Raw genomic sequence first — 24,648 nt, 5'->3', positions numbered from 1 at the left:
GACAATCTTTCTTTCACTTGAAGTAGGCTTGACCATCGGACTCTCCCTGTTGTGTTCAAGGGGGGCCTGCAGCTCGGAAGTAGAGCCCCTGTTGACATGGAGAAGGGCTCAGGTTCAGTCCCTGAAATCTCCTCCCAAAAGGATCAGGTAGCAGGAAATGGAGAAAAGCCCTTCTCTGCCCAAGACTCTAGAGAACCACTGCCAACTAGTAGACACCCTGGACTAGATGGACAAATAGACCTGGCAGAAGGCAGCTATGTTGTTATGAAGAGTTTTTTTCTCTTCTCATCTCATCCCATTTTTCACTGCATATTTCTGAGCCACTTCCAATTTAACTCGCCTCTCTCTCTCTCTCTCTCTCTCTCTCTCTCTCACACACACACACACACACACACACACACACAATTTTAGAATGTTACCAGAAGGAGAAACATTTCTATTTGGAAGGTCTGCATTTCATTAGCTTCCTTTTTACCCTCCGTAATGTTTGGAGCACTAAGAACACTAGGATGTCAGCTTGCGTTGAAAATATTCTCCCATTACAGTAATGTTCCTGCTGCTTTTGAAAGACCCCCAGAGTGGGCAACTGGCATTTTCATTTTGCCTCTCCTTCTCTACACACCCGGGCTGAGGGTTTTACAATGCGTGAAAATGGGTAACCGATATCTCAGTACAGAACCCAGACAGGTGGTGGGACCTACCTGCGGGGTGACCTGGGATCACAAGGCTATTGGTGGGTAACGCTGGAGGAGGTGGCAGCGTAGGAGGGGTAGCAAACATGGCCGGATGGTGCTGGTGTTGGGACTGCGATCTGAGCGGGAAATGCGAGGCAGCGAGGTTAGAGATGGAGAGGGGTAAAGCAGGGCCGGAGGAATGATGGGGAGGGATCTGAGGTGAGAGCGGGAGGTGTTTCGGGAGGCTCGTTGCACTACTGGCACTGCTGCTTCTGCTGCGGAAATAAAAAAAATGCAGAGGAGGGGTGGAGAAAGTGTCATTAGAAAGTGAGCAGAATTATAGGAACATTGTGCAACATAACTAAATCATTTGTGGAAATGTCCCACCCAAAACACCGCTAAAGCTCCATTCATCCATCTGCGGGAGCTGTGCAGCAGAGGATCTATGGAGGAACATTCAAATCTGAACTAGGATAACATTCTTTGGATGACATTCCATTTTATTTCTACAAAGGCTGTCATTGGGCCTGTCGTGCTGCATCAACATGTCTGAGACCCATTCTGTCCCCCCTAGCCTCTTCCACTACACCCTCAAGCAATGATGTTCTAGTCTTCTCTCAGCTAAGACTACTGCCCCTCATTTCCTCCGTTTGGAATAAATAACTGGAAACCTGATCAAAAAGGGCTTCTTTTCCTTTCCTTTCACCTTCTGAGACAAGCTGATGAGGGATGGAGTTAGAAATCCTTCTAAGATTAAAACCATTGCTGGCGTCAGGTTTTTTAAGGCCCTTGGACAGGACGCCTTCCATGGCCTCCCTTCCTCAAGGAGTCGACTTTCTCAACACCCTTGTCACTGGCAGCTCTTGCTCTTCCTCCTCGCCCTCACCGTTGTCTGGGCCGGAGCGAGAGGCAGGTGAGCAAGAAGGCTGCCATGGTGAAAAAGAGGAACAATCCCCAGGGGCGCTTTTCAATGAGTCCCTGGCTGGGACGTTGGCCCCTAACCTTGCTTACCATTTGACGCTGGCCCTGATTGAAACTGCAGTATCTACCAGAGGCTTACAGACAGCAGAGCACTGAATGAACATGGTCTACTCGCCTGATATTATTGAGTCCGTTGTGGGCCACCTGATGATGCACTTGGTAACTCAGGGGAGGGGGGATGTGGCTTGGAGGTTGCGTCCGAAGCTCAGGCAGCAGCTGAGGCTGTGACTGAGGCCGAGGCTGAGGTTGTGACTGAGGCCGAGGCTGCGGCTGAGGGGTGAGCCTCGGAGGTGCTGGTGCTGAGATCAATGGCTCTTTTTTCAACAGCGGGCTTGCCCGAGCACTTGACGTGGGTGCGGAGGAGTTGGAAGTCACGATGGTTGTGGTCGGTGGGGGGCTGTGGAGTGGCAGCACAAAGGGCACGTCAGTGTTCAGTTCCTGGCTGCGCTCCAGCCCGGATACCTTGGGGATGCTTCCTGCTTTCGCTTCAGCTTTGTCATTCGAGGACGGACCTTCAAGAACAAGAAAAATAAGGCAAAACTTGCATGGTAAAACATCCTGACGATGTGCGATCTGCATATTGAGCCAGAAGAAAGATGGGAAGGATTCAGGCCTGTTGTCCAGCAGCCTAACCAGCCCCACCACAAAGGCTTGGGGCATGTAATATTGGAGTCACATGGCTGTTTCCCCCCATTTAACAAGGAGATTTTTGTTCCATCACAACAGTCCTCACTACTTCTCAAGTTAAGGTATATGACAGGAAGCTGGCTCAGGCTTCCCTCAGGTGGGCTGGGGAGCCTTCTCTGAGCTGTGGGTGCTAGATTGCACAGTTCCAAGCAACTGAGAACAGCAGTCTCTTCTCTCAACAGAAAGTACAGCAGAGAGGATTTGTCTGTAAACTGACTTATTGTAATAGAACCTGGGATGGGTTAAAATGATAAGAGATTCATTAGAGAATCGGTATCAATTTCTTAAGTACTGGAACAGAACCAGTCCATTGGAGAATATAAGACAAAAAAAAATGTTCAGTGTGATATGGTAGGAATACCAATTATGCCAAACAAATTGTAGGTCTAGATGGTAATTCTGATAAGTGATTTATTTTGCTAAATTGGATCCCCCTGTTTAGTGATTATTCTCCCCTTTTAAAAAAATTGAATGGCTCTCCATTAGGAGGCACAATTGCTATAATTTGCATGTATTTGTTGTTTGTTTTTAATTAGTTTGTAATATATGTGTGTGTACATTTATATATGTACACTCACCCAGTCCCCTTTCCCACATCACTGTTAAAATTCTCCAGAACTAACTACCATTCTGCTGCAAATTCCATGTGGATGACACCCTACCCCCCACCCCCCAAGCTAGAACCACTCCAAATTCCACTTTAAGCAGATTTCATTGTCAATGCTAGACAAGAGCCATGTGGAAATGGGCCACTTTAGAAGTATGTTTTATAAAATGTAGTATAAGCATTGTTTTGTTATCCAAATGACTGACACTGTACAGTGTGCCAGTGTTAATAATGCACACATTTACCTTGCAATTTTGCATCCACAAATCAATTTTGCATCCACAGTTTTGGGGTAGTTGATAAATATGAATGGCATGAAGGACACTTTCTGTTTCATTGTTTTGCTAAAAGCTGTGTGCTTTTTTTTAAAAAAAGTATCTGTATATAATATCTATCGTCTCCATTGTATGGTAACACATAACTAGCAGGTACATAAATATATTCTGTCCAGCAAAGATGTTTCTTGACATAAACACCTACTGAGCTAAGGGCTCAGTGAGCCTGACTGCTTCAGTGAGTAGAGTATTGGCACCTAATTGGATTCCCACATAAGATAAGGACTTGTTGGCTGCTTTAGAATCGTGACTCATGTTCAGCCTGGACTCCAAATCCATAAAATGGGAATTAAAATGACTGCCCATTACGCTTGTGCTCCACAGACCCTTTATGTGGCAAGGATGAATGAGATTATGGCCTAGTTTTTGCTGAAGTGGTCAACCTCAATCTGGGATGTTCCACCTGAGACGGCTGCATAAGGGGGATTCATATGACTGAAAGTACCTCTGTAAACAAGGACATGTTTGTTCAATCGCAGCAGCCTTCCTCCCATACTAATAAATAAATAAATAAATAAATTGCTGCACTTAAAAAATGAGATGGCAATTCTAGAACACTTTCCGCTATTTTTCTATGTGCAGCAATTTGTCTTTTTATGGTTGAGCATTCAATCATGTGAGTTGCAGTCTGAAGTCCTGACAGTTGCTCCACCTCAACAGCAGCTACTAAGGGTTTGGAGTCTAAAACTGATATCAAATTATTCATTAAAATTTCATGCTGACAGGTAGTTTGGGATTATGCTATCGAGGATTGTGTGGTGCTGGATGAGGAGAGCAGCCGTATAGCCATAATAATCCCTAATTCTTTGTGGATAACAGAAGGATGTCAACAGCTGTAACAAAAACTCCCTTGAAGCTACTAGTAACATGGGCCATTGCTACACCTGCCTTTTCCCCCGGGATCGTCCCGGAATCATCCCTGTATGTCCAACTGACACACAGGGGTTCCTGGGAGAAGGCAGGGATGATTTCCCCATTTTCCTGGGATAATCCTTAGGTGTAGAAAGGGCCATGGTCTCTTGGGAAATATTCAGACAGCATTTCTGCTTTTTTGTTAATGTAAATTCTTTCTAAAATTTGCTAAAGGTACAATCCTGCACTCTATGCACACAGATATTATGCAGGGAGCAGGGAACACAAGTCATTGCTAAGCAGGACTGTGCCCTGCATATCTTAGATATATAACCCCCAACAATCCAGCAACTGAGCTCTGGCAAAGCTTCCCTTTAACAATTTCTAATAAATCTAAAAAAAGAAAAGAAAAGCTTTGTAGTACTTCTGATTAAACTGATTTGACAAATGCAAACTCCAGCATGGTAGAAAACATTTCTCAGCCATAACTTTTCTAGGCCATTAGCAGAATCACGAATACATCATTAGCATACTCCAAGAACAGAACTCATTTGAATCCCTTACCCATGGTGACTTTAACATGCATACAGGGACATATGTGAAGATGCTCATTTATGCATATGGATATCAGACCACAAAAAAAACAACAGATCGCTTTTTTACTATCCAGTCTGTTACTAGAAGGGGCACTCATCAAATGTATGCTTGAACATATAAGAGGGCTATCACACATTGCAAAAAACATGGCACTATGTATGATAGACATATGTGTCAATCCACCTTTACACTGCTTTCCTTGATTATGTAATTATGGTTTACTACAGTGGTGCACTAGGATGTTACCTATATATCCAAATGCAAGTTTTATTTCTTAAAAAAGTTCCAAAGATTAAATTCAGAGGTACATCATTCTGACTAGAATTTTTACTAGTAGATTACTGCCAAAACTATCATTAGAATGTCCCTATAGCTACAGGGCATGGGTTTCCAAGAACATGGCAGTCCTCATTAGGGAAGCAAGCCCAATTTAGACAAGAAGTGACAGTATGATCCAGTTTGTAATTTTAACCCATGGTTGTCGGGGCTGTGTGGGAGTGGCCTTGCTGCCTCCCACCTGCCACTTCTGCAACCCAGGAACGAACCTGGAATTCTGGGTTGTTGAGGGGAAATCAATCCAGAGTTTTAACCCATGGTTTGTTTTGGGGTTAAAACTCTGGGTTGTTTCTCCTTCAACAACCCAGAATTCCAGATTTGCATGTCACACCGAACAACCCTGGATTGTTTTCTAAACCAGATGCAAAGTGGAAGCAGCGAGCAGGCAGGGGATAGCATGCTCGCTCACTTCTGGTTGGTCGTTACGTGTGAACTGGGTCTTTGGGTCTTGATTGGGTTAGGAGGTGCAGTGTTACCAAACCTTCCTCATCACTGTAATTCACCCTTGTATCCCACCATTTGCAAAGCAGAACCATAATGGGGATACAATCTTTTCCCCATCATGATCCTTATTTCATGCTGTAAACTATGTTACTGTGGTTTCTTTGGGGGGCAACTTGACAAATACTTTTGCAAAATACACTTTTCAACCAACAGATGCTGAATAAAATTCAATCACCCCAAGTTTTCTCATCTCTTTATTTTCTGGAACTACACAAACAATGATTGACTGTGTCAGATTTCCTCTGGGCTTTCAGAAATAAGAGTTGTAGGTCCACCCTGTGGCATCTGATTGCACAAATTCTACATCATTGACCTCTGCCCCCAATATAAACAAGCATGAGATTCACTATCGTATGCTGGAACATTCCAATGACAGAAATGTGTTTATTTTTACCAAGTTCTAGAGTAGTTAATTTTCATGCCTCATGATAACGGGCTGAGCCAATTTGCCTAAGACTCAACAGTCAGCTCCAATATTTCAACCTTAATTAAAGCTGAACTCACGTCAGCTCAGCTCTTTCCTTCACAGAGCGCCTGACATTTACAGTGATTTGCGTCTCAGCTGAGCTACACTGAAGGCTAGATCGCATTGACCGTTTCCCCCTCCTGCAAACCAGACACAACTTTACCCCCCTTTCAGCATGCCAACTTTGCTTGTTTTCTAACCAAACATCCCCAAATACTTGTATCACGAAATACGTTGTTGAGATTTTTGTTTGGTAGGGTGAATTGAGACAAAGTAGGTGGGCATTGGAAAGACTGAATGTTCCATAACAAAAGGAATATTTCTATACTATTATCTTATTATAGAAACACCTGTATGTCTCAGCCCTCAAGGTATCCATCACACACTCCTGTGTGATCCTGCTTCTTTTTATTGCAACATCTGAACACTTTAAAATCGTTAATGCATTTGTCCTTGTGACACTCCTGCGAGGCAGAGAAGGCCTATAATTCTCATTTTACAAATGGGAAAAGAATGGCATCCAAGGCCATTTCATTCATTGGATGAATGGGATGTATATCCTGGGTTGTAGCCTTGAAAAGGGTGCCCAGATATCATAATTTATAGGATGCGTTTTCCTCTATTTCCTGGACAATGCTGAAATATCAACAGCAGTATTGTGAAAAGCAGCAGCATGGGATATGAAAGATGGAGGTGACATGAAAGCCAGGAAGCAAGGGAGGTGTCGTGGGAATATGGCGAGGGAATATGCACCAACATGGGGGTGCACACACACCAGGCAGAAAGAACAGAATAGGCTCCAGCACAAATTAAACCTGTTCTGTTAGAGGAATTTGCTTCTGAGCTGATTAAGTATTGCTCAATTGCAAGAGATTAAAATCTGCAAAGGCTGCTGCTCTTTGAGGACTCCTACGAACAGTTGCTGTGTTATACAAACAACACTCAGGGCAAATCGCTTCCAGACCTGCTGCCCTGCCTTTTTGGTTTATTTGGAGATGCTCATAGTTGAACACAACCTGTTCATCACGGTATATAAATACATGACAGGAAAGAATTAGATCTACCTGTTCTTTTCGTCTTTGTTTCTTGAAAAAGGGAAAAGTTGTGCCTTTCCTGCACATGCTGTCTTTTCTCTCTCTCGTGTTGGTAAAGAAACATGTTCATACAAATAAACATGTCCAGAGAGGCCAAAACAGCGCATGCATGGGCTTTTACTGACATTTGTCCCAGGTTATGTTAGGGGGAGGCATAGCTCAGTAGTAGCACTTGGGCTTCGCATGCATCAGTTCCCAAGTTCAATTCCTGGCACAGAGACCACGATGAAGAAGCATCAGTTCCCAAGTTCAATTCCTGGCATCTTCAGGTGATGCTGGAAAGATTAATGCCAGAAACACTGACTGCCAGTTAGTATAGGCGATAATGGGTGTCAAAGATTAAAAAAAATCCTGACTACATGTGGATGTTGTCTTGCTATAGTTTACTCACTGGTCTCACTCAGTATAGAGCAGCTTCCCAGGTTCCTGTGCTTATCCTTACATACCTGCTAACTGTTCTCTAGTTATCATGCTGCAGTAACTGCTCATGTAACTTGAAAGTAGGCATCACTGAGCTCAGTGGGACATACTTCCGAGTATAGATGCATAGGCTTGCGCTGTAATAATAATAACCCAAACTGCTGACAAGCTGATGAATGCTATGTAATGGAAAACCATTAACATTCACAGTTTGGCTTCTGTTCTTCTACTTAGTGCTCAGAGTGATGTAGCTATAGGAAGGGAACACTAATTAATGTCTTGCCCCTTCCAAGAATCAATTAACTTGGTTTGTACATTTAAGGTTAAGAGCCATATATGTGCTGCACTACAGTCCCTGCAACCCTTTGGCTAATGTAACTCACTATGTGTTAAGGAAATAAAGACACACACATGACATTTTCTCCCTTCTTTATTGCTACTGCAGCCATAGCGCACATATGATAACAGTTTATATTGATACTAATATTGAATAGCCCAAGAGTAAAGTAGACTTTGGTGACTACTGTCAATGTTATGGATCTTGAGATAGGTATTTATAGATCTTGACTCATTGTACCTTACTATAAAGAAATACTAGTGTGAATACTAAAGGTCATACCAAATTGGACAGGTTTGAGGGAGGGCAAGGTGAATCTTCATACATGGAAATTGAAAAAAGATCTCCTTGATCATGAAAAGCTGGTTCACAGCAGATATTTCAACGGATGATGCAAGAATACACATTGAGTGCTTGAACAGCTGGGGAACATGAGTGGGTGGGTGCTGCTGTGGGTCCCTGGTCAACAGCTCGTTGGTCATTGAACTAGATGGACCCTTGGGGTCTGATCCAGCTTGGCTCTTCTTGAGTAACCATGCAGCACCGTGCTCATGAGCCAACCTCCCCCCAAAACACCAAACTTGTCCTGGAATTGTGGTTTTATTCTCAGCCATCCCTCAGCAGTACGGAGGAGACCCACTTGCATTGCTTCATACCATGCCATATGAGTACCTTTAATGTACGTATGATGCCTTTGAAAAGGCATTTGCATGAGCTTTCATCAGCTTTTCTCTCAAGTAGAAGTTCAAGAAAAAATACTCTAGAATTTGTGTAGCCTCTTTTGCCATCATATATTGTACAGCATATCTAAAATTACACAGACAAAAATGGAGACTTGTTTGTAGCACCTCCATTCTAATATCACGAAGTACGGCTGGAGCACCTTCCCCGTGCAGTTACACATTGCTGAAGTGTCTCCTCTGCCTACACTATGCTGCAATGGATTGTTTTACACTAGCCTGTCCCTCAGAAACTTAAAAACAATAGGTGGATATTTGATTTTTTTTTGGGGGGGGCTAAACTTCAGGAAAACAAACAGTCTAAATATGTTACCAACCATTTCAAATACACAGGTTTATGGACATAGATGTGCCATGGAGGTTAAACTGCATCCATTCCCTACTCAGAAGTTTAACTTCTACAGAGACTGGGAAAGAAGCTGAAGTCTAAAGAATGACACTATTAAAAACACACATTATTCATTTTAGAAAGGCATCCCCCAAAGATGACGACGACGACAACAGACATGAAACAGGGACTGATGTACCACAAGTACGAGCCAGAAAATAGGGACTGTCCCTGCTAAACTGGGAAAGTTCAGCATATTGTCATTCGAACTCTAAAATCATGTAGTATTTCCACTGTGAAAACAGATTGTGTATCAAACAAAATTCAGCATCTTGTACTTTCCAAACCGAACAGCTGAGAAACTTGATTTGGGGGCAAAGGGGGTCACTCAGTTGCCGGTGTCACCCAATCCAAACTTGGGCTGCCCCTTAGCCGGAAAAAAAATAAAAAATCCTCGCTTGCTCTCTTTGGACAGGAAGTTCCTTCCGCAATCGACTTGGATCCAGCCACTATCACTTCAGTTCATTTGTACAGAGCTGTCTGTCAAGTCAAATCTTCTTGCAACAATCTAAAACACCCTCAGAACAGCTGCCACTGTCAATTATTCTCTCCGACAGCCTCGACTATCAGGAAAAGAACTGGAGCGAGCACTTGCCAGTTTTAATAAACTGTGTTGCCCAAGTCATTTAACCTGCTATATTGCTGTACACTGGGGCTATAACAAGCCTTCAAGCTTCTGGAAGAAAGAAACTGTGGCAAAGTGCTGGGATTCTGGCTCCAAGTCCATCTTTTCCTTCCTCCTCAGAAGCACCCCAGTTTTGAAGCAAAATAATTTCAAGACTTTTGCATAGCATTTTGTGATGCAACAGAATCCACTATTTATCTCTGTTATGCCTGCATCCTGCCCTTCCTCCGAGGAGCTCAGAGCAAGATCCGCTGAGGTGATTAGGCTGAGAGAGTGTAATTTGCCCAAGGACCCTGAGTACAATTTAAACCTCCATTTTTCAACACTTTAGCCACTTCCCCATACTGGTTTTCAAACCAATTGCCAAAATCACCTAATTAGGATATTGGGTAATATCCAACTATGTCATTCCGTTGCACTAGCGCAGTGGTTCATAACCTTTTTTGAGTCATGGACCCCTTTGAAAATCTGGTGAAAGCTATGGACCCCCCTCCCTAGAAAAATGCACATAAGCACATAAACACAACTTTGCATGCAATGAATATACTTTATTTTATTGAAATACATTGAAAAATCAACTCCAGTAATTCCCTTAATATAGTGAATATAAATTTTTATTCAACTTTCACGGACCCCCTGAAGCCCATCCATGGACCCCTTGGGGATCCATAGACCCCAGGTTAAGAACCCCTGCGGAAACTAGGTTCTGAACTATGTGCAAGAGAAGAATCCAACTAATGTTATGTTTGCACAAGCATGGTTGGGAAAGTGGTTGTGCGTAAGAACATAAGAAAAGTAATACTGAATCATGCCGAGGTCCATCTAGTCCAGCATTCTGTTCATAAAGTGACAAACCAGCTGCCTATGGGAAACCCACAAGCAGGACATCAGTGCAACAGCACCTTCCCACCCATGTTCCCCAGCCTGCACAATGGAAAGATTCAGCGGAGCTCCGCTAGTGCTATTTGAGTTTGCGGATCCTGCCCATTGAGTCTGCATGCTTCGAAATGGTATATACTTGAGAATTGCCCCCAACTTCTTTAAATGAAACTACACGCATTTGCCTTGAAGTTCATTACTGCAGACACACAGCAGCTTTTAAATAAGGGCTGCAACTGTAAATTGACTAATTGGTTAATTGATTAAAATCCTTTTAAATTAACCAAAAAGACATGGGGCAATTTTATTTTTTTAAAAAAAGGAAGTTAATTGATGTTAATGTAAGTAATCTGCAGATGGCAGGAGCTTCTTCTAAGATGATGTCTGCTGTGACATTCACATGCACCATCTAAAAACAAACTTAAGTTTCCCCCCCTTCTAAACTATTGTTTTAATCACATACAAAAATTATGCATAATTAATTAAAACTCATTCAGATAATTGGGCAACAGCCCTATTTTAAATGGGGGTTATGGACAATCTACTCCAAGAAAACCACTTTGAAACCACTTATTCAAATGCCTACTGCCCGCTCCCATGAAAATGTGCTTGCTTCACTGGGGTTTACACGTACAATGGGCCTGAATCATCTACATTAGCTATCCTGAACTAAACACAACGCCTTCAACGCCGCTGGAATTATGGCTCACACCACAATCTATTCTCATTTCTGTATGAGCTTCACCTTTGAAACAACAAAGAACAAAATACATGTGCAAGCAAAATGGATGGCAACACTATTATCAAGTTGCTATGAGGAAAGTATCCTTGGGAAATATTTATATGGAGTCAAAGCATTGCAGGGAGAGAGTTCTTTATTCTTAAGCAGCTCAATTGGATTGGGAAAGTATCCAGCACAAAGAGAGAGAATATTTTATTTCCGTAAAAAAAGGACCCTGACAGCATTAAGACTGAATTGACTGGATGGTGATTTGTTGCTTTTGTGGTTCTTTAATAGGATGGTATGATTCTTGGAGTCTGCTACGCTATATCTGTGAGGGTTTGCTGTAAGCATGCATGACAACACGCCAAAGCTGGAAAAAGATGAATGGAAATGGGCCCTGGACTGAAGGATTGGGGCCAAGGGATAAAGGGCAAGGATTGCCATTCAAATCCGCAGAAAAGTTAAGTCACGCTACATTTGCATAGCTAGGCGGCTGTTGGCAGCAGTCCAAAGCAAAGCTGGAACAGGATTTTCAACCCAGGCACCAACTGTGGATGCTGGTTCTGTAATGAGATTGGAAGTTTCATGCAGGCTTTTAATCTTGGGCTCTAATGTTGGATCAAACACAGCAGGGTTAAATCCCTTCAGTCCTGTTCTTAAGCGGACGCCAACTCTAGCTCCCTACCAATGACGTAAGAGGCCATCTACAGCCCTGATACAAAAAGATACAAAAGCATTTTGCATTCACTAAGGAGGGCCTTATGCAGCACAGGCCGAAAGTTACCTGGAGGACTCAGAGGCTCTTGAAATAACTAAAACAAACAAACAAAGAACCGCCACTCCCAAATCCAACTTAATCAAGTATTCAGGTCAAAGACTGGACCTTTTAAAAAGATACAACCCTACTATTTATCAAGTGATCTTGTGGTTTTAATTAGTCAAGTAAGTGCAAATAACAAACTGTCAGCTGCCACATTATAGGAGGAAAATGTGCTACTTTTTGCTGTTTGAAATCCATATTGATTCCCACCCGGCTGCTGTGAGTTATTAATCACTCCAATTAAATCCCAAACACAACTCTTTGCGCTGAAATTGAACCCACACCAATTGATCAATAGCGCAAACCTCCAAGAGCAATTACTGCTCAGCCTAATAGAACAGACTGTTCTTTGGGAAACCTGAAGGCAGCCATTCTTCAGCTGAAACTCGAGCCGCTTTTATAGACACAGCAAACAAACTAGACCATCTGTTCTCTCAAGCAGATGTAGATGCATGTCCACTCACCCACCCGGGGAGGGAGGCATATATCCCCCGCTAAACAGAGGTAGATGTGTGTGTGGGTAATACTCTCTAAGGAATGAGCCACTGGATGAGCTCGATGCTTAACCCTATACTCCCTTCTTCCAGTGGCAGAATCCCAGAGCCAGCATCCATAGCAACATCCTAGGGACTGGATGGGGAAAGACATGGCTGCAAACAGCATTTGAAAAAGTGCCCCTTCCTCTGTGAGTGGGTTTACACCATACTATAGCAAAGTAGCAAGTTTTCTCTTCTTGCCCACCCACCCCAATGGGGCAATGTTCCTGTCAGGGGCGGCCTCCGCCATTTTGTTTTCCCCATGATGCCCTGGACATTGCATCAATAGTTTTGGGTGGGTACGGGGGACAAGAGAACGGATTGGGGTATGGTGGGCCCTGCTGGGGTACAGAAGCCTACACACGTCCACGCCGAGCCTAGGAAGAAAACTGAGGTGCTTAGCCTTGAACACTGGGATCAGAATTGTTAGGCAGAAGAGGTCCTCAGAATTATTTTGCAAAACTTTTTTTTAATTAGCCCTATAGGGTTGGGTTCGATATCCCTATAACGCTAAGTTTGGGGGGGGGGGGAAATCATGTTTTTTAAATGACCGTATCAGATCAATGCCTACTCAGGAACTACAGCAAGCTGCACGGGGCCCATGTTCCCCGTATGCCTTGGGGCTACGGGATCACGACCAAAAAAGTGTACCTCTGTATTTAAGCTGGTTATCTATACCCAAATATAGGAGGGCATTCTCCCTAGCAAAGCTTAATGCTATGCCTTCTAGGGTAATGGAGGGCAGATTTGGGAAAGTTCCACTATCAGATAGATACTGACCCTGTAACAACGAGGAGGTGGAATCTATCTCCCACGTATTATTAAACTGCAGCTTCTATCAGGAGGCAAGAAAAGCCCTTATCCATCCTTTCATGCAACAATTACCTGGAACGATCGTCTGTGACCCTTATGTCGGTCCTTTTACAGGCCCAAGATAAGCATACCACCGGACAAGTCGCTAAATTTCTTAACCAGGCAATCCTTACCAGATCAGTTATGGTGACAAGACTTATTTATTTATTATTTATTTATTTATTATATTTATACCCCGCTCCTCAGCCAAAAAATGCTCTCGGAGCGGCTTACACTTCGCAAAAAAGACTTCCTTTTGCTTCTAGTACAGAACTTTAAGGAGGCTTCATGTGATCATACTCTGTTTCAATTCCAAGTATTTTAAATATTTATTATGTGTTTTTACATGTTTTATTGGTCTGTTGACTGTAATAAAGAATTGATTGATCGATTGATTGATTAGATCAATGCCATTTCAGACCTTGCTAAAATGACAGTGTCTGGAATGGTATCTCCTGCACACTTTTTTTTAAAGCATTAAACTTCTACAATATCATAACGCTACTTTAAAAAAAAAGAATTACAACATGATAGGAACATAACACTATGCTCCTATAATGCAGTTTTAAAATAACTTTCTAGTCACTGCAATTAACTATTTGCTGAAATGGAAGTGACTGGAAAAGGTGTTTTTCATTTTATCATTTAAATTTAATTTTGTTATCCTACTATTTATACATCCATAAATTTACTTTAGCCCTACATGACTGATTAAAAAATTAAAAAATGGATGAGAAGAAATGATGGCAACTGCAAAGGGGATCGTGAACGTGTGCTGAACTGCCTGATAAGTCACTAACTGTGTCCAAAGCACACCCCTTAAAAAAGACGGAAGAGTAGCTCTCATTGCACCTCTGAGCAGGCCATAGTGTGAAATACACACAGAAAATGCACAATATCAGCCAATATTGTGGAAAGTCAATTGCAATTCTTATTGTAGTATACAGGAAAAGAGCAAGGATTTATTAGCGCTTAATAGCGTTCTGTCTGGAAGCATCCGAGGTAATATAAAAAGAAACGCAAACAACTCCCACATCTGAAAAAAGTAATGTGAGAACGGGCCTTGCTTGGAGTATGAATGAGAGAGAAACGGACGTTTTTCGAAATGAACAGACATCAATCAAGGCTGAGCTAATTTCTTGCATGTGGGGAGGGACACACGCACACGAACACCATCCATTTCCCAAGGTCATATAGGACACACAACTGTACCTTATCACAATTTGTTATTCCAGCAAGGCTCTGATAAGACTGTGCTATTGATGTTAACACCTGGTTTAATTTCAAGAGGTTAAATGCCAAATCCTTTTCTTATTGCTACATTGAACAAGTTCTGCCAGGCTGTCTTAATACCTACGTGTGAGCTAATGCAGCAATTTTGTTTCAACAAAAGAATCTTTATCCAATCCCTCCCACTTTTTAAATGATACCAGGAGCTCTTCAGATGTTCAGGGTTTCAAAGAACACCATCACTCCTATTACTGCAAAACTTTCTCATTGGATTTTTTCTTGGCCTTTGAAGGTGCATACAGACATTCCGCTAAAGGAAAACACTGCGATTTTTAATCCTGCAAAGTGATTCTAGCCCTTAACCCAGCAATGTTTTCAACAGACATACTTATCAGCTTATTAATTAGCTTATGTGCTAATCGATTGTTGACCAAGTAATTAGTTTTGTATCTCCCCTGTGCAGGTGGGATGTCTGCTATTTAAAAAGAAACTAAACCCAGAAAGTGCTGTTTGCAAGCTTATCCACTGTAAACCATGGTTAGGCATGAATGAGACATCACTCACCCACCCCAGCCAATGGTGTAGTCCACAGATGGCTTCTGCCCCACATGTGCAAAACTGGTTTTCCTTGAGATTGATCATGGGAGAAGATCATACCATAGGAACATAGGAAGCTGACATACCTCAGGTCAGATTATTCGTCCATCTAGCCAAAAACCATAGATTCTTACAGGCAGCAGCTCTTTGGAAACTCAAGCACGGAGAGAGGACTTTTTATCACCTGATACTAGAGCCCATCAGTGCTTTCCACCATTAGCTGGAAGCAAAATTAAAACACAAGGTTTCACATAAGCACTTGATACAGTGCTATAATACCAGGCAATGCCCTTCCCCATGGCCAGGACCTTCCTATAATGTCTACACACAAGTAAGTTCAGTTCCCAATAATGTGAAACATTTGCTTTTTGTAGGTTCAGCACACTTTATTAATTGCTGATGAGGTGCAGTTGGGGAGATTAGGGACAAATAGCTTCTCAATTGCCACAATGTCAGTTTCTGTTCCAGCAGGACAGGATGAAATGGACCATGTGTGTCTAATTACCTCCTCCTCCTTCCCCATGCAATGTTGTTTGTGAGTGTACAAATGTTGTTCATGGTTATCATTGTTATTCCAAAGGCAATAATTATATTCAGATAAGAGGAAGTAACTGTACCAATAGTATAGCAGCTGGGGAAGACACCACATGAGATGCAAACTTGTGAAGATTGTCTTGGTACACCCTCTTCCATCTGGGAAGAGTTGGATGCATAGAGACTTGCTCTACAGTCCTATCTGTATACAGGACTTGCACAAAGATTAACAGATGGTTTGGAGTCCAAATAGTAATTACAACACCGATTGTATTGTGACATTGCTAGAACTCTTGCTCAAGATAGGATGCCCAAGGACTTCATCATAAATTGATATTGTGCAACTCACATCTCAATCATACTATATGACATTTGCACATTCAGGGTTTTTTGCTCCATAACGTACTTGAAACCTGTGGCCAGTTGGAGCTTCCTGGTACATGCACAGTCATTACACATAAGGGCCTATGCACAGGACATGCCTTCCATCTAGTAACAAGTGAAGTTACCTTGTACACTGCTGCATTGCTGCTTAACCTCCAGGAATCTACATAGGTGATGGTTACAGTGTGCAGGATTTTCCTACCTGCCAGGCACTCATTGGTTCATCCTTCCCAGGAAATTCTCTGCTCCATCTATCATCCTTCATTAGGAAACCTATTGGCAGCCAATTAACTGGCGATGGACCTAAGCCATGAAGCTAATCAAGATGAGTTCAGGCCGCAGGCAGCTGGCTCCCTACAATGAGGAGTGTCACATTGATTTTTCTTTCCCTTTGTGGGTTCTCCTTGGGTCTGTCAAGACAGATTTGGAAGGGACCAAAGTAGCATGGCTGAATTCTAGTAAAGTATTTATTTATTTATTTATTTATTTATTTATTACATTTCTATACCGCCCAATAGCTGGAGCTCTCTGGCTGGTAAAGTGATGGTAAAATCAGACCACAGGAAATGTAATGGGATAAAGAGCTTGATTTTTATCTTTTGAGCGCCTGCCATCACTGGCCAGAGGTCTGGATCTTTCCGGGGGAGGGGGAGTAAATGGGGGATAAAAAAACAGGCTCCAGAGATTTCTCATATTCATTTCGCATTACCTCTGTTTTCAAGACAGCCCTCTCCATTATTTGTATGATGAAGGTCAGGGCTATTTCATCCCTAATATGCATTATGTCTCTCTCGCCTCTGTTATCCTAGCCTATCATTTGGAAATTTCTGGGTTATATTCTTTGTGTTAGACTAAAATGTAATAAAATCCAGAAGAAAGGGAATCCATTAGGTATGTATGAAGCACGTTACAAGTCCTAGTGAACCCACACATGTAGTGTATACATTGACAATGTATGAGATCTGGAAGTTTCAATTTTGTAGTCCCTACCCCCTTAGTATTTTATCTTCTTGTTTTTCCCACTCTTTTTCCTGAGAGAACTGAATCACAAGATTCATGCTATTCAAAGTTCATGCTGCTATGTTCGTCAGGATCAGAACACATAAAACACATAACAGCATTTTCTACTTAATCTTTGAATTGTGTAACAGACCTGGTTTTCTGACCACCCCCTCCAAAACATTTACCTGGACTTTGACAGTCATGATTAAAAACATTCATATCCTGGGCCAGAGGAATGCATATCCCGCCTTTTTATTAACTGTTCTTAAGAGCTGCAGGATGCTTAATTTCTATCTGGTTACTAATAAGAATTGGTGAGATAAGCATTTAATAATAAAAAACCTCCCGTGACAGTATTTGTCTCTCAAGCCTTTAACTGCACAACTGTTATCTCTAATTGACTGGCTGCAACGTGACTACATGGTTATTAGCTTGCTTCCAAACACAGCATTCAAAGCTCTCTCTTTCCTTTGTGTTCTGTGCAGTTCCCCAGTGTTGGAGCAAGGAATCTCTCCAAGGTTCAAAGGAGTTGCAAAAGCAGTGGTGTTGGTTTCAGAACTCATATAAAACAAAACAAATCCGCATCTTATCACCCAATTTATCGGTCTGGAATAATCACCCCATGTCCTGATTCTGCATTCACAAGCTATTACAATCACCATTGAGAATTCATGGAGACCATTACCAAGTGGTAGCTTGTAGTGTGTAGGTAAGCAAGTGGAATGGTGGTTGTCCAAGCGGTGAAGGGAATTCTACCTTCACCCACATAAGCAAAGAAATCATACATCTGCCCTCAACTTTTTACAGGTTGTTGCAGATAACCACATCTGGGCCAGGGCAATTTCTATCATTATACCTACTCTTTGGAACTGTCATCCCCAGGAATTTCATTTGTTCCTCTCCCTCTTTGCCTTGTGGTGATCTGTGAATACCTTGTTTCAGAATGCATTAAGAATGGGATTCTAGGATGATTCCAATTCTGATGTTGCTATGGGTTTTCATTTATTTCCTCTTTCTGTTGGTTTTATATTTGAATATATTTGAATTATATATTTTATATATAACGTAGCTACTGTTTTGTAAGTAAATATTTTATTGTTGGCTTTTGGGTATATTTATTTTATTTTGGTAGATACCTTCAATAATTCTGAAAGGTGGGATAAAAATGTGTAAATAAGTCCAGCGTTCCATATGATTAGTTGCTATTTTAGCTTGATTTTGACCGCCATGAATGGGAGGAAAATGTGCATCAATGAAACAGACTGTAGTAAATGGTCCACTGTATTGAAAAAGTAGTATGGCTCCTACATTACTGACCTAGCATTCCAGGACCCTGCCCTCCGACCTATCATCACCAATTTTACACTCCTGCTGTTTTGGATGGGGCTGGGGGGGGGGGAGAAGTACAGTTTAGTAGTAGAGCACATTTTCTGCATGCAGAAAACTCCAGGTTCAGACAGTGGAAGCTGGAGACTCCAAGGTCAGTAGGGTGGGCAGTGAATCTGCTCCATGTTTCAGTCAGAACTCTAACGAAGCTATCCAAGATGCTCCTATCTTGGACAGCTCCTTTAAAATGCTGTTTGAAAGCTGGAGTGGATTCATTGCAGCACTGACATCGGAGCCACCAGCCTCTATTGGGTTTAGTGCCCAACTTCTCCAGTTAAAAAGATGATGTCCCAAGGGATGGGAAAGACACATCTTTGCCTGAGAGTTTGAAGAATTGCTGCTAGTCAGAGTAGATAATGACACTCTGACAGTATAAGGCAGCCTCATGGGTCTATAGTCTTCTCTGTAGATTTTATTTATTATTATTATTATTTATTTAGAATATTTATATACCGCTCCCCATTGAAAAATTTCAGAGTGGTGTACAAAGAAAATGAAAATAAAAACAGAATAAAAACAGTTAAAACAAAATTTAAAAGAAAGCAATAACAGTAATCCAAGGCTGCATGTTAAAGAAAGGCTTCCTGGAATAAAGATGTTTTCAGGAGGCGCCGAAAGGAGTACAAGGTTGGCGCCTGCCTGACCTCCAGAGGCAGGGAGTTCCACAGGAGGGGGGCCACCACGCTGAAGGCTCTTCCCCTGGTGGATTCCAATCGGAGGATGGAACTATGTGGAACCACCAGGAGCAGGCCCTCGGATGACCTCAGTGACCGGGCAGGTTGGTAAGGGAGAAGGCGCTCTCTCAGGTATCCTGGTCCCAAGTTGTTTAGGGCTTTGTACACGAGTACAAGAACCTTCAACCTGGCCCAGTAGCGAATAGGCAGCCAGTGCAGCTCCCTCAGCAGAGGAGTTCCATGCTGGCAAGGGGCAGCTCCAGACAACAGCCGAGCTTGGGTCTTTGCTGTCTTTAGTAGCTCTGTAAATGGACAAGCAAGGACGTCCTGGAGCAAGATATAAAGGAGGATGCTTCTACTGACCAGAGATGTCTTGGCAAATTTTGAAGTGCAGGCAATTATCCTGACAACACTGACAGCCATGACCCAAAAAAGACGACACACAAAAAATGAACTTGAAATAAACTTCTTAACTTACACAGAATTCCTTGCATGAATGGTGAACCAGGATTAGGGTATGTACCAGGTGGTACCTCAGTTGGGTGTCAACGATTATTGGGGGGGGGGGGTTGCTACAAGGAGAACCTCAGCTTCTCTCAAATATTCCTTTCCAGGTTCTGTCATCTACTCTCCTCCACTTCCTGAACACACCTGGAGCCTTTCTTGCCATGGCATGTGCAAGAGGATGGTGGAGAACGACATGACCAAAGAGAGGATTTTAGCAGGGAGTGGTGAATTATGCCATGATGGGTGTCCCATAATCTATCAGGGTTGCCCTGTCCTCAAGCTATATGTGACCAGAACCACAGACAACTTGACTAAAGAAAATAATGACTTATTTAAGAGTTGATTTAGTTATCTGGCATGAGAGGATTGGCAAATAGCATCTGTGAAGATGATGTCATTATTCCCACTGTGAAAAAAGCAGCGGTGTTCTGTCTTTGCTCAATGACATCATTGCTGCTGACTATGTAATAAAGAAGAGAACTTATAGAAATTTGCATCCAATTTCTATAACTTGCTGTTCCGGCCAACGAGTGCTTAGGATGAGTGACACCAGGCAATGTCACAAACTGCAAGGCTATGATGAGAGCACAATGATTTATGACGGCACTGTAGGCAGGTATGCCAATGGTTCTGCTGGAAAGAAACTTGCTGTGCCAGAAAGCAGTGATGGGGGGAAAATTACTGGAGAAAGGCAGGATAGTTCAATGGACCTTGAATTTAAAATATTACCATTACTGAAGCTTTCACTGATGCAGCGGGGATTGTATAAATAAATAATACAGGGTCACACCCTTTACCATCTCTTGCCACCTTAGACAAATTGAGTTTCATCGTAGGTTGGATGTTTATTTGATTTTTTTAAAAATGAATAACCACCTCTGGTCTCATTATGGGTCTCAACATTTTTTCAAGAAAATTGGAAAGGCATGTTTACTCAGCTGCCTAACATCATCTAGAGCTGAAAGCAGTCTCTGTGCAGCCAGACTCTCTTCTGCTTCAACATGCGTTTTCCTCAAATTCTCCAGAGCTTTTATAGTTAATACTTTAAAAAAAGAAGACATCCAGATCTGGCCTTTATTAAACGATCTTCAGAAATACTGTCTTCCTTTCTTCCGTTAGCTAGTATTAGTTAGTTCCATTTCTATTCTGCTTCTTCCCAAAAGCTTAACACATGGGTACATATGAAGTATTTTATTCTGAGCCAGACCATGGGTTCATTTAGCGCAGTACAGCAGCACCCCAAGATCCCAGCCTAGGAGTTACGTATTAATTTCAAGTTGTGGCATCCCACATGCACAATCCTCAAAGAGGATTGCCTTTCATCATTATGTGAATGTGCATCTGCCCTAGGCTTCCCAGCGTCTCGCCTATGTTAGATTTAGCCAACGTTTTGCATTGATGTAATTGGTTTACGGCTTCGATTGTTTTTTACTGTGGTCTGCTGAAGTATGTTTATAAATTGCTTTATTGTTTTTCTAATATTATTTTTATTTTGTTGTGAATCATTTTACCAATCTGCCTGGTTGCTGATGTCACCTGAGGGCAGGTTCCTAGTGGTTCCACATGGACCTATGATCTGGTTTGAGTCCACCAGGAGAAGATATTTATATACCGCTCCACATCCAAAGATTTCAGAGTGGTAAACAACAAATAGAATAAAAGAATAAAAACACCATATTAAAAACTACTACTTTTAAAAGAACAAAGTTCTTTTAAACTATTTTATTTATTTTATTTATTATTGCATTTATATCCAGCCTTTTTTCCCTCCAATGAACCCAAGGCAGCGTACATCCTCCTCCACCTCTCCATTTTATCCTCACAAGAACAACCCTGTGAGGTAGGTTGGGCTGAGAGTTTGTGACTGGACCAAAGTCACCCAGTGGGTTTCCATGGTCAAGTGGGGACTAGAACTCAGATCTCCCCACTCCTAGTCCAACACCTTAGCCACTACACCACACTGGCTCTGATGTATCATTCAATGGTGAATCACTCAAGGAAAGCTTCCTGAAACAACATGTGGTGGCCCCCTTCCAATGGAATTCTCTGCCTTGGAGGTCAGGAAGGCACCAACGTTGTGTTGCTTCCGGCACCTCCTGAAAACTCTGTTGTTTCAGGACACTTTCCTTGAGTGATTCGCCATGGTTTTACCAGAACTTGGTTTTTATCAGAACTTTGGATGTGGAGTGGTATAATAAACATTGTAAATAATGAATGAATGAATAAATAAATAAACCATCTTGGGTGTTTGATACATACAAATATTTTCAATAATAAATTAAAATAAAATATCATTTCTGGTTGGAGATATTGGGGATTGAATATTCTGCGTGCCATGCAGAATGACCGTTGAACTATAACAACCGATGAAGGAAACATACAATTAAAACAGACAAAGAGATAAGTTATTAGAGATTAGTACACTAAGCGAGAGAACTATATAATATAGAAATTAAAATTAACATGTGCCTGTCTAGTTGTTCCTATTGGATATAATTCCAAAAAGCACATCTTGTATTCGCACTCACATTTTGACGGACTTCCATTGTACGGGAGCTGTACAAATTGTTTTAGATGCTCAGTCTGCGATCCCCAGGTACACAAGAATACCAAGCCATTACTTATGCACACATACACTGACCCCTCCTCTTCACCAGGATATCTTGGTCCAATCAGAATATCTGCAAACTCTGGCTGCAAAGGTTTAGAAAGGCATTCAGGACTCCCCTACACGCTCGCCCCGCCTCTGTAGAGAAGTTCTCCTCATCCATTTGAGAATCCTGGAGCCTGAACCAAGGCCATCCAGCAGTATCATTTAAAAACAGTACTAGGCTCCTACTTAAAAGACTCAAAGGGAAAGCTGCAAGTTGTTATTCACAGAGCAAGACACTGAATGCTGCACATGCCCCTTACAGTCAGTTCCTATGGCAACCGAATATTCGATCCAAAAGGATGCACTGGAAAGATCATGACAGACATTCTTTGCCGTGATGTCTCAATTCAGCTCAGTACGCTTGGAATATACATGCGGCTATTGACAAACTGAGAGGAAATCAGTAAAAATGTGTAAAATGGCATTATGAGGATGCAGCCACGCACATTCTCTCTGTAAGTGCATCTGCCAGGAAAATCAATAGGATGCTAGTTTATCATGCTCAGGTTTTGTACCCTACAGATTGGCTTTGTAATATTCTGGTACACCAGAGCAGAAACGTTGTATGACACTTGAGTGTAAAGTGTGAGATAATGTCCGAATGTCTCCTCATATTTAAAAACAAACAAACCAGCTCTCACACAGAAACTTAGCATGTCAAGGAGGAAAAGTCTAGCCTACGACCTTTTCCCTGACATGCTAGTCAAATGTATGCTATGTGTCCGGACTCCTAAAAAACAGGGCTGTACTATTTTGGCTTCAACAACAAACATCAAGCATTCTAGAACTTCTGTAAACACCATGAAGCTGTGGTCCTATGCCCACTTAACTGGGAGTTAGCCCTATTAAACTCAATAGGACTTCCTTGTGAGCAGATATGTGTAGGACCATGTTGGAAGCGACCAGCAATCAACCTCTTGGGTAGCATAACAGAATGAGCTCCTTGCCTCTTCTCTGATTTCGCTCTTGTTAGTCTTTTGCCTGAAAAGCACACTTTGGCCCTTTCTACACCTAAGGGTTATCCCAGAAAATGGAGGAGTCGTCCCTGCCTGCTCCCAGGATCCTTTGTGTGGCATTTGGATGCAAAGGAATGATCCCGGGACAATCCTGGGATATAGGGCTGGTGTAGACACGCCCTTTGTTTCAGGTTCATTTGTAAGCATGTGCTAATGCTTCTGCAGGCCCCACACAGTGCAATGGTGACATGAGGTTTTTCACAGTTGGCCCAAATGTTTCAAGAAATCCGTGGGGGAGGAGAGGAAGGGTATAGAAGTAGGAGGGACCAAATCAAACCATTTGGCTGGGGTTGCTAAGGAAATACTTCCAGCTGGGGGAAAATGCCAATAGCACAGGTTGTTCTGTATAGGAACTCTCTATGAGATCAGGGAGAGAAAGGGGATTAATCAGACATACCGTATTTCTTCGATTCTAAGACGCACTTTTCCCCCTAAATAAACAGCTCTAAAAATGGAGTGCGCCTTAGATCGATGGCGTCTTAGAATCGAAGAAATACGGTAATAATCGCCTCTAACCCTTCCCTGCACAGCAACATACATTCGCAAGAGAGATAAAAGGAAGAAAAAAGGGGAGCGGCTTAATCCTTAGCCCCCGCCTCAGGGCAATCACAGCAAGCAAGCAACGGTTTGTTGGTGTGGGGTTACGCACACACCACTTCCCGCGTCCTGTGGAGAAAAAGGGTGTGTGTGAGGGAGACAGCAGCAGCAACCATCTACCGCCCTTTGTGCCCTGCCTGCTCTGACTCGCCTGCGAATTGCAGTTGCACTGACCTTCCCGGCTCACCAGAGCCGGCGCGAGATGGGAAGCAAGAGAGCAAAAGCCTGGCGCGAGGCCCCAGCCAAATGGGCGGGGTGCGAACCCTCCGGCAACTCAGAATTGGAGAGAGAGAGAGAGATCGGATGGGATCGCAAAACAAAACACACACACACACAAATCCTCTTCTAGGTAGAAATAGCGGAGGAGGCCACGAGATGAGGAGCCGCTCTCGCCTCTTTCCAAGAGAGGGGGCGGGAGAGGGTCTCGAGCACATGACGGTCCTCGGACGGTGCCTATTGCTCTGCACTCCAGCCGCTCTCCCCACCCCGCGCGCAATCGTGCAGGGGCGGGCTCAGCGCTTTTGGGAGAGATTAGCGCGGGGAAATTGGGCTGTATGTTACCGTCCTTTTTCTGTAAGGCTAGAGTAGGAAAGTGGCTGTGAGGAATGCTTAAG

The 24,648-nt window shown here is 42.6% G+C and overlaps 1 protein-coding gene across 13 annotated transcripts in view; it reads right to left on the bottom strand.

The window, feature by feature from the left end:
• FBRSL1 (fibrosin like 1) overlaps positions 1–24,648 on the bottom strand; it is a 721,580-nt gene that overhangs the window by 40,015 nt on the left and 656,917 nt on the right. For 12 of the 13 annotated variants that reach the window (XM_063144094.1, XM_063144088.1, XM_063144096.1 and 9 more), the window contains 2 exons: positions 1,771–2,167; positions 702–949 (listed from right to left, as the gene is read on the bottom strand). In XM_063144094.1, the coding sequence (XP_063000164.1) occupies positions 702–949; positions 1,771–2,167 (645 nt within the window). The remainder of the gene's footprint in view (positions 1–701; positions 950–1,770; positions 2,168–24,648) is intronic. The other variant, XM_063144089.1, reaches the window with a different exon arrangement.

Source organism: Elgaria multicarinata, chromosome 18 (genome assembly GCF_023053635.1).
Source record: "Elgaria multicarinata webbii isolate HBS135686 ecotype San Diego chromosome 18, rElgMul1.1.pri, whole genome shotgun sequence".
NCBI lineage: Eukaryota > Metazoa > Chordata > Lepidosauria > Squamata > Anguidae > Elgaria > Elgaria multicarinata.
Note: the sequence above shows the minus strand (reverse complement) of the source record. Positions and strands in the feature narration are given on the sequence as shown.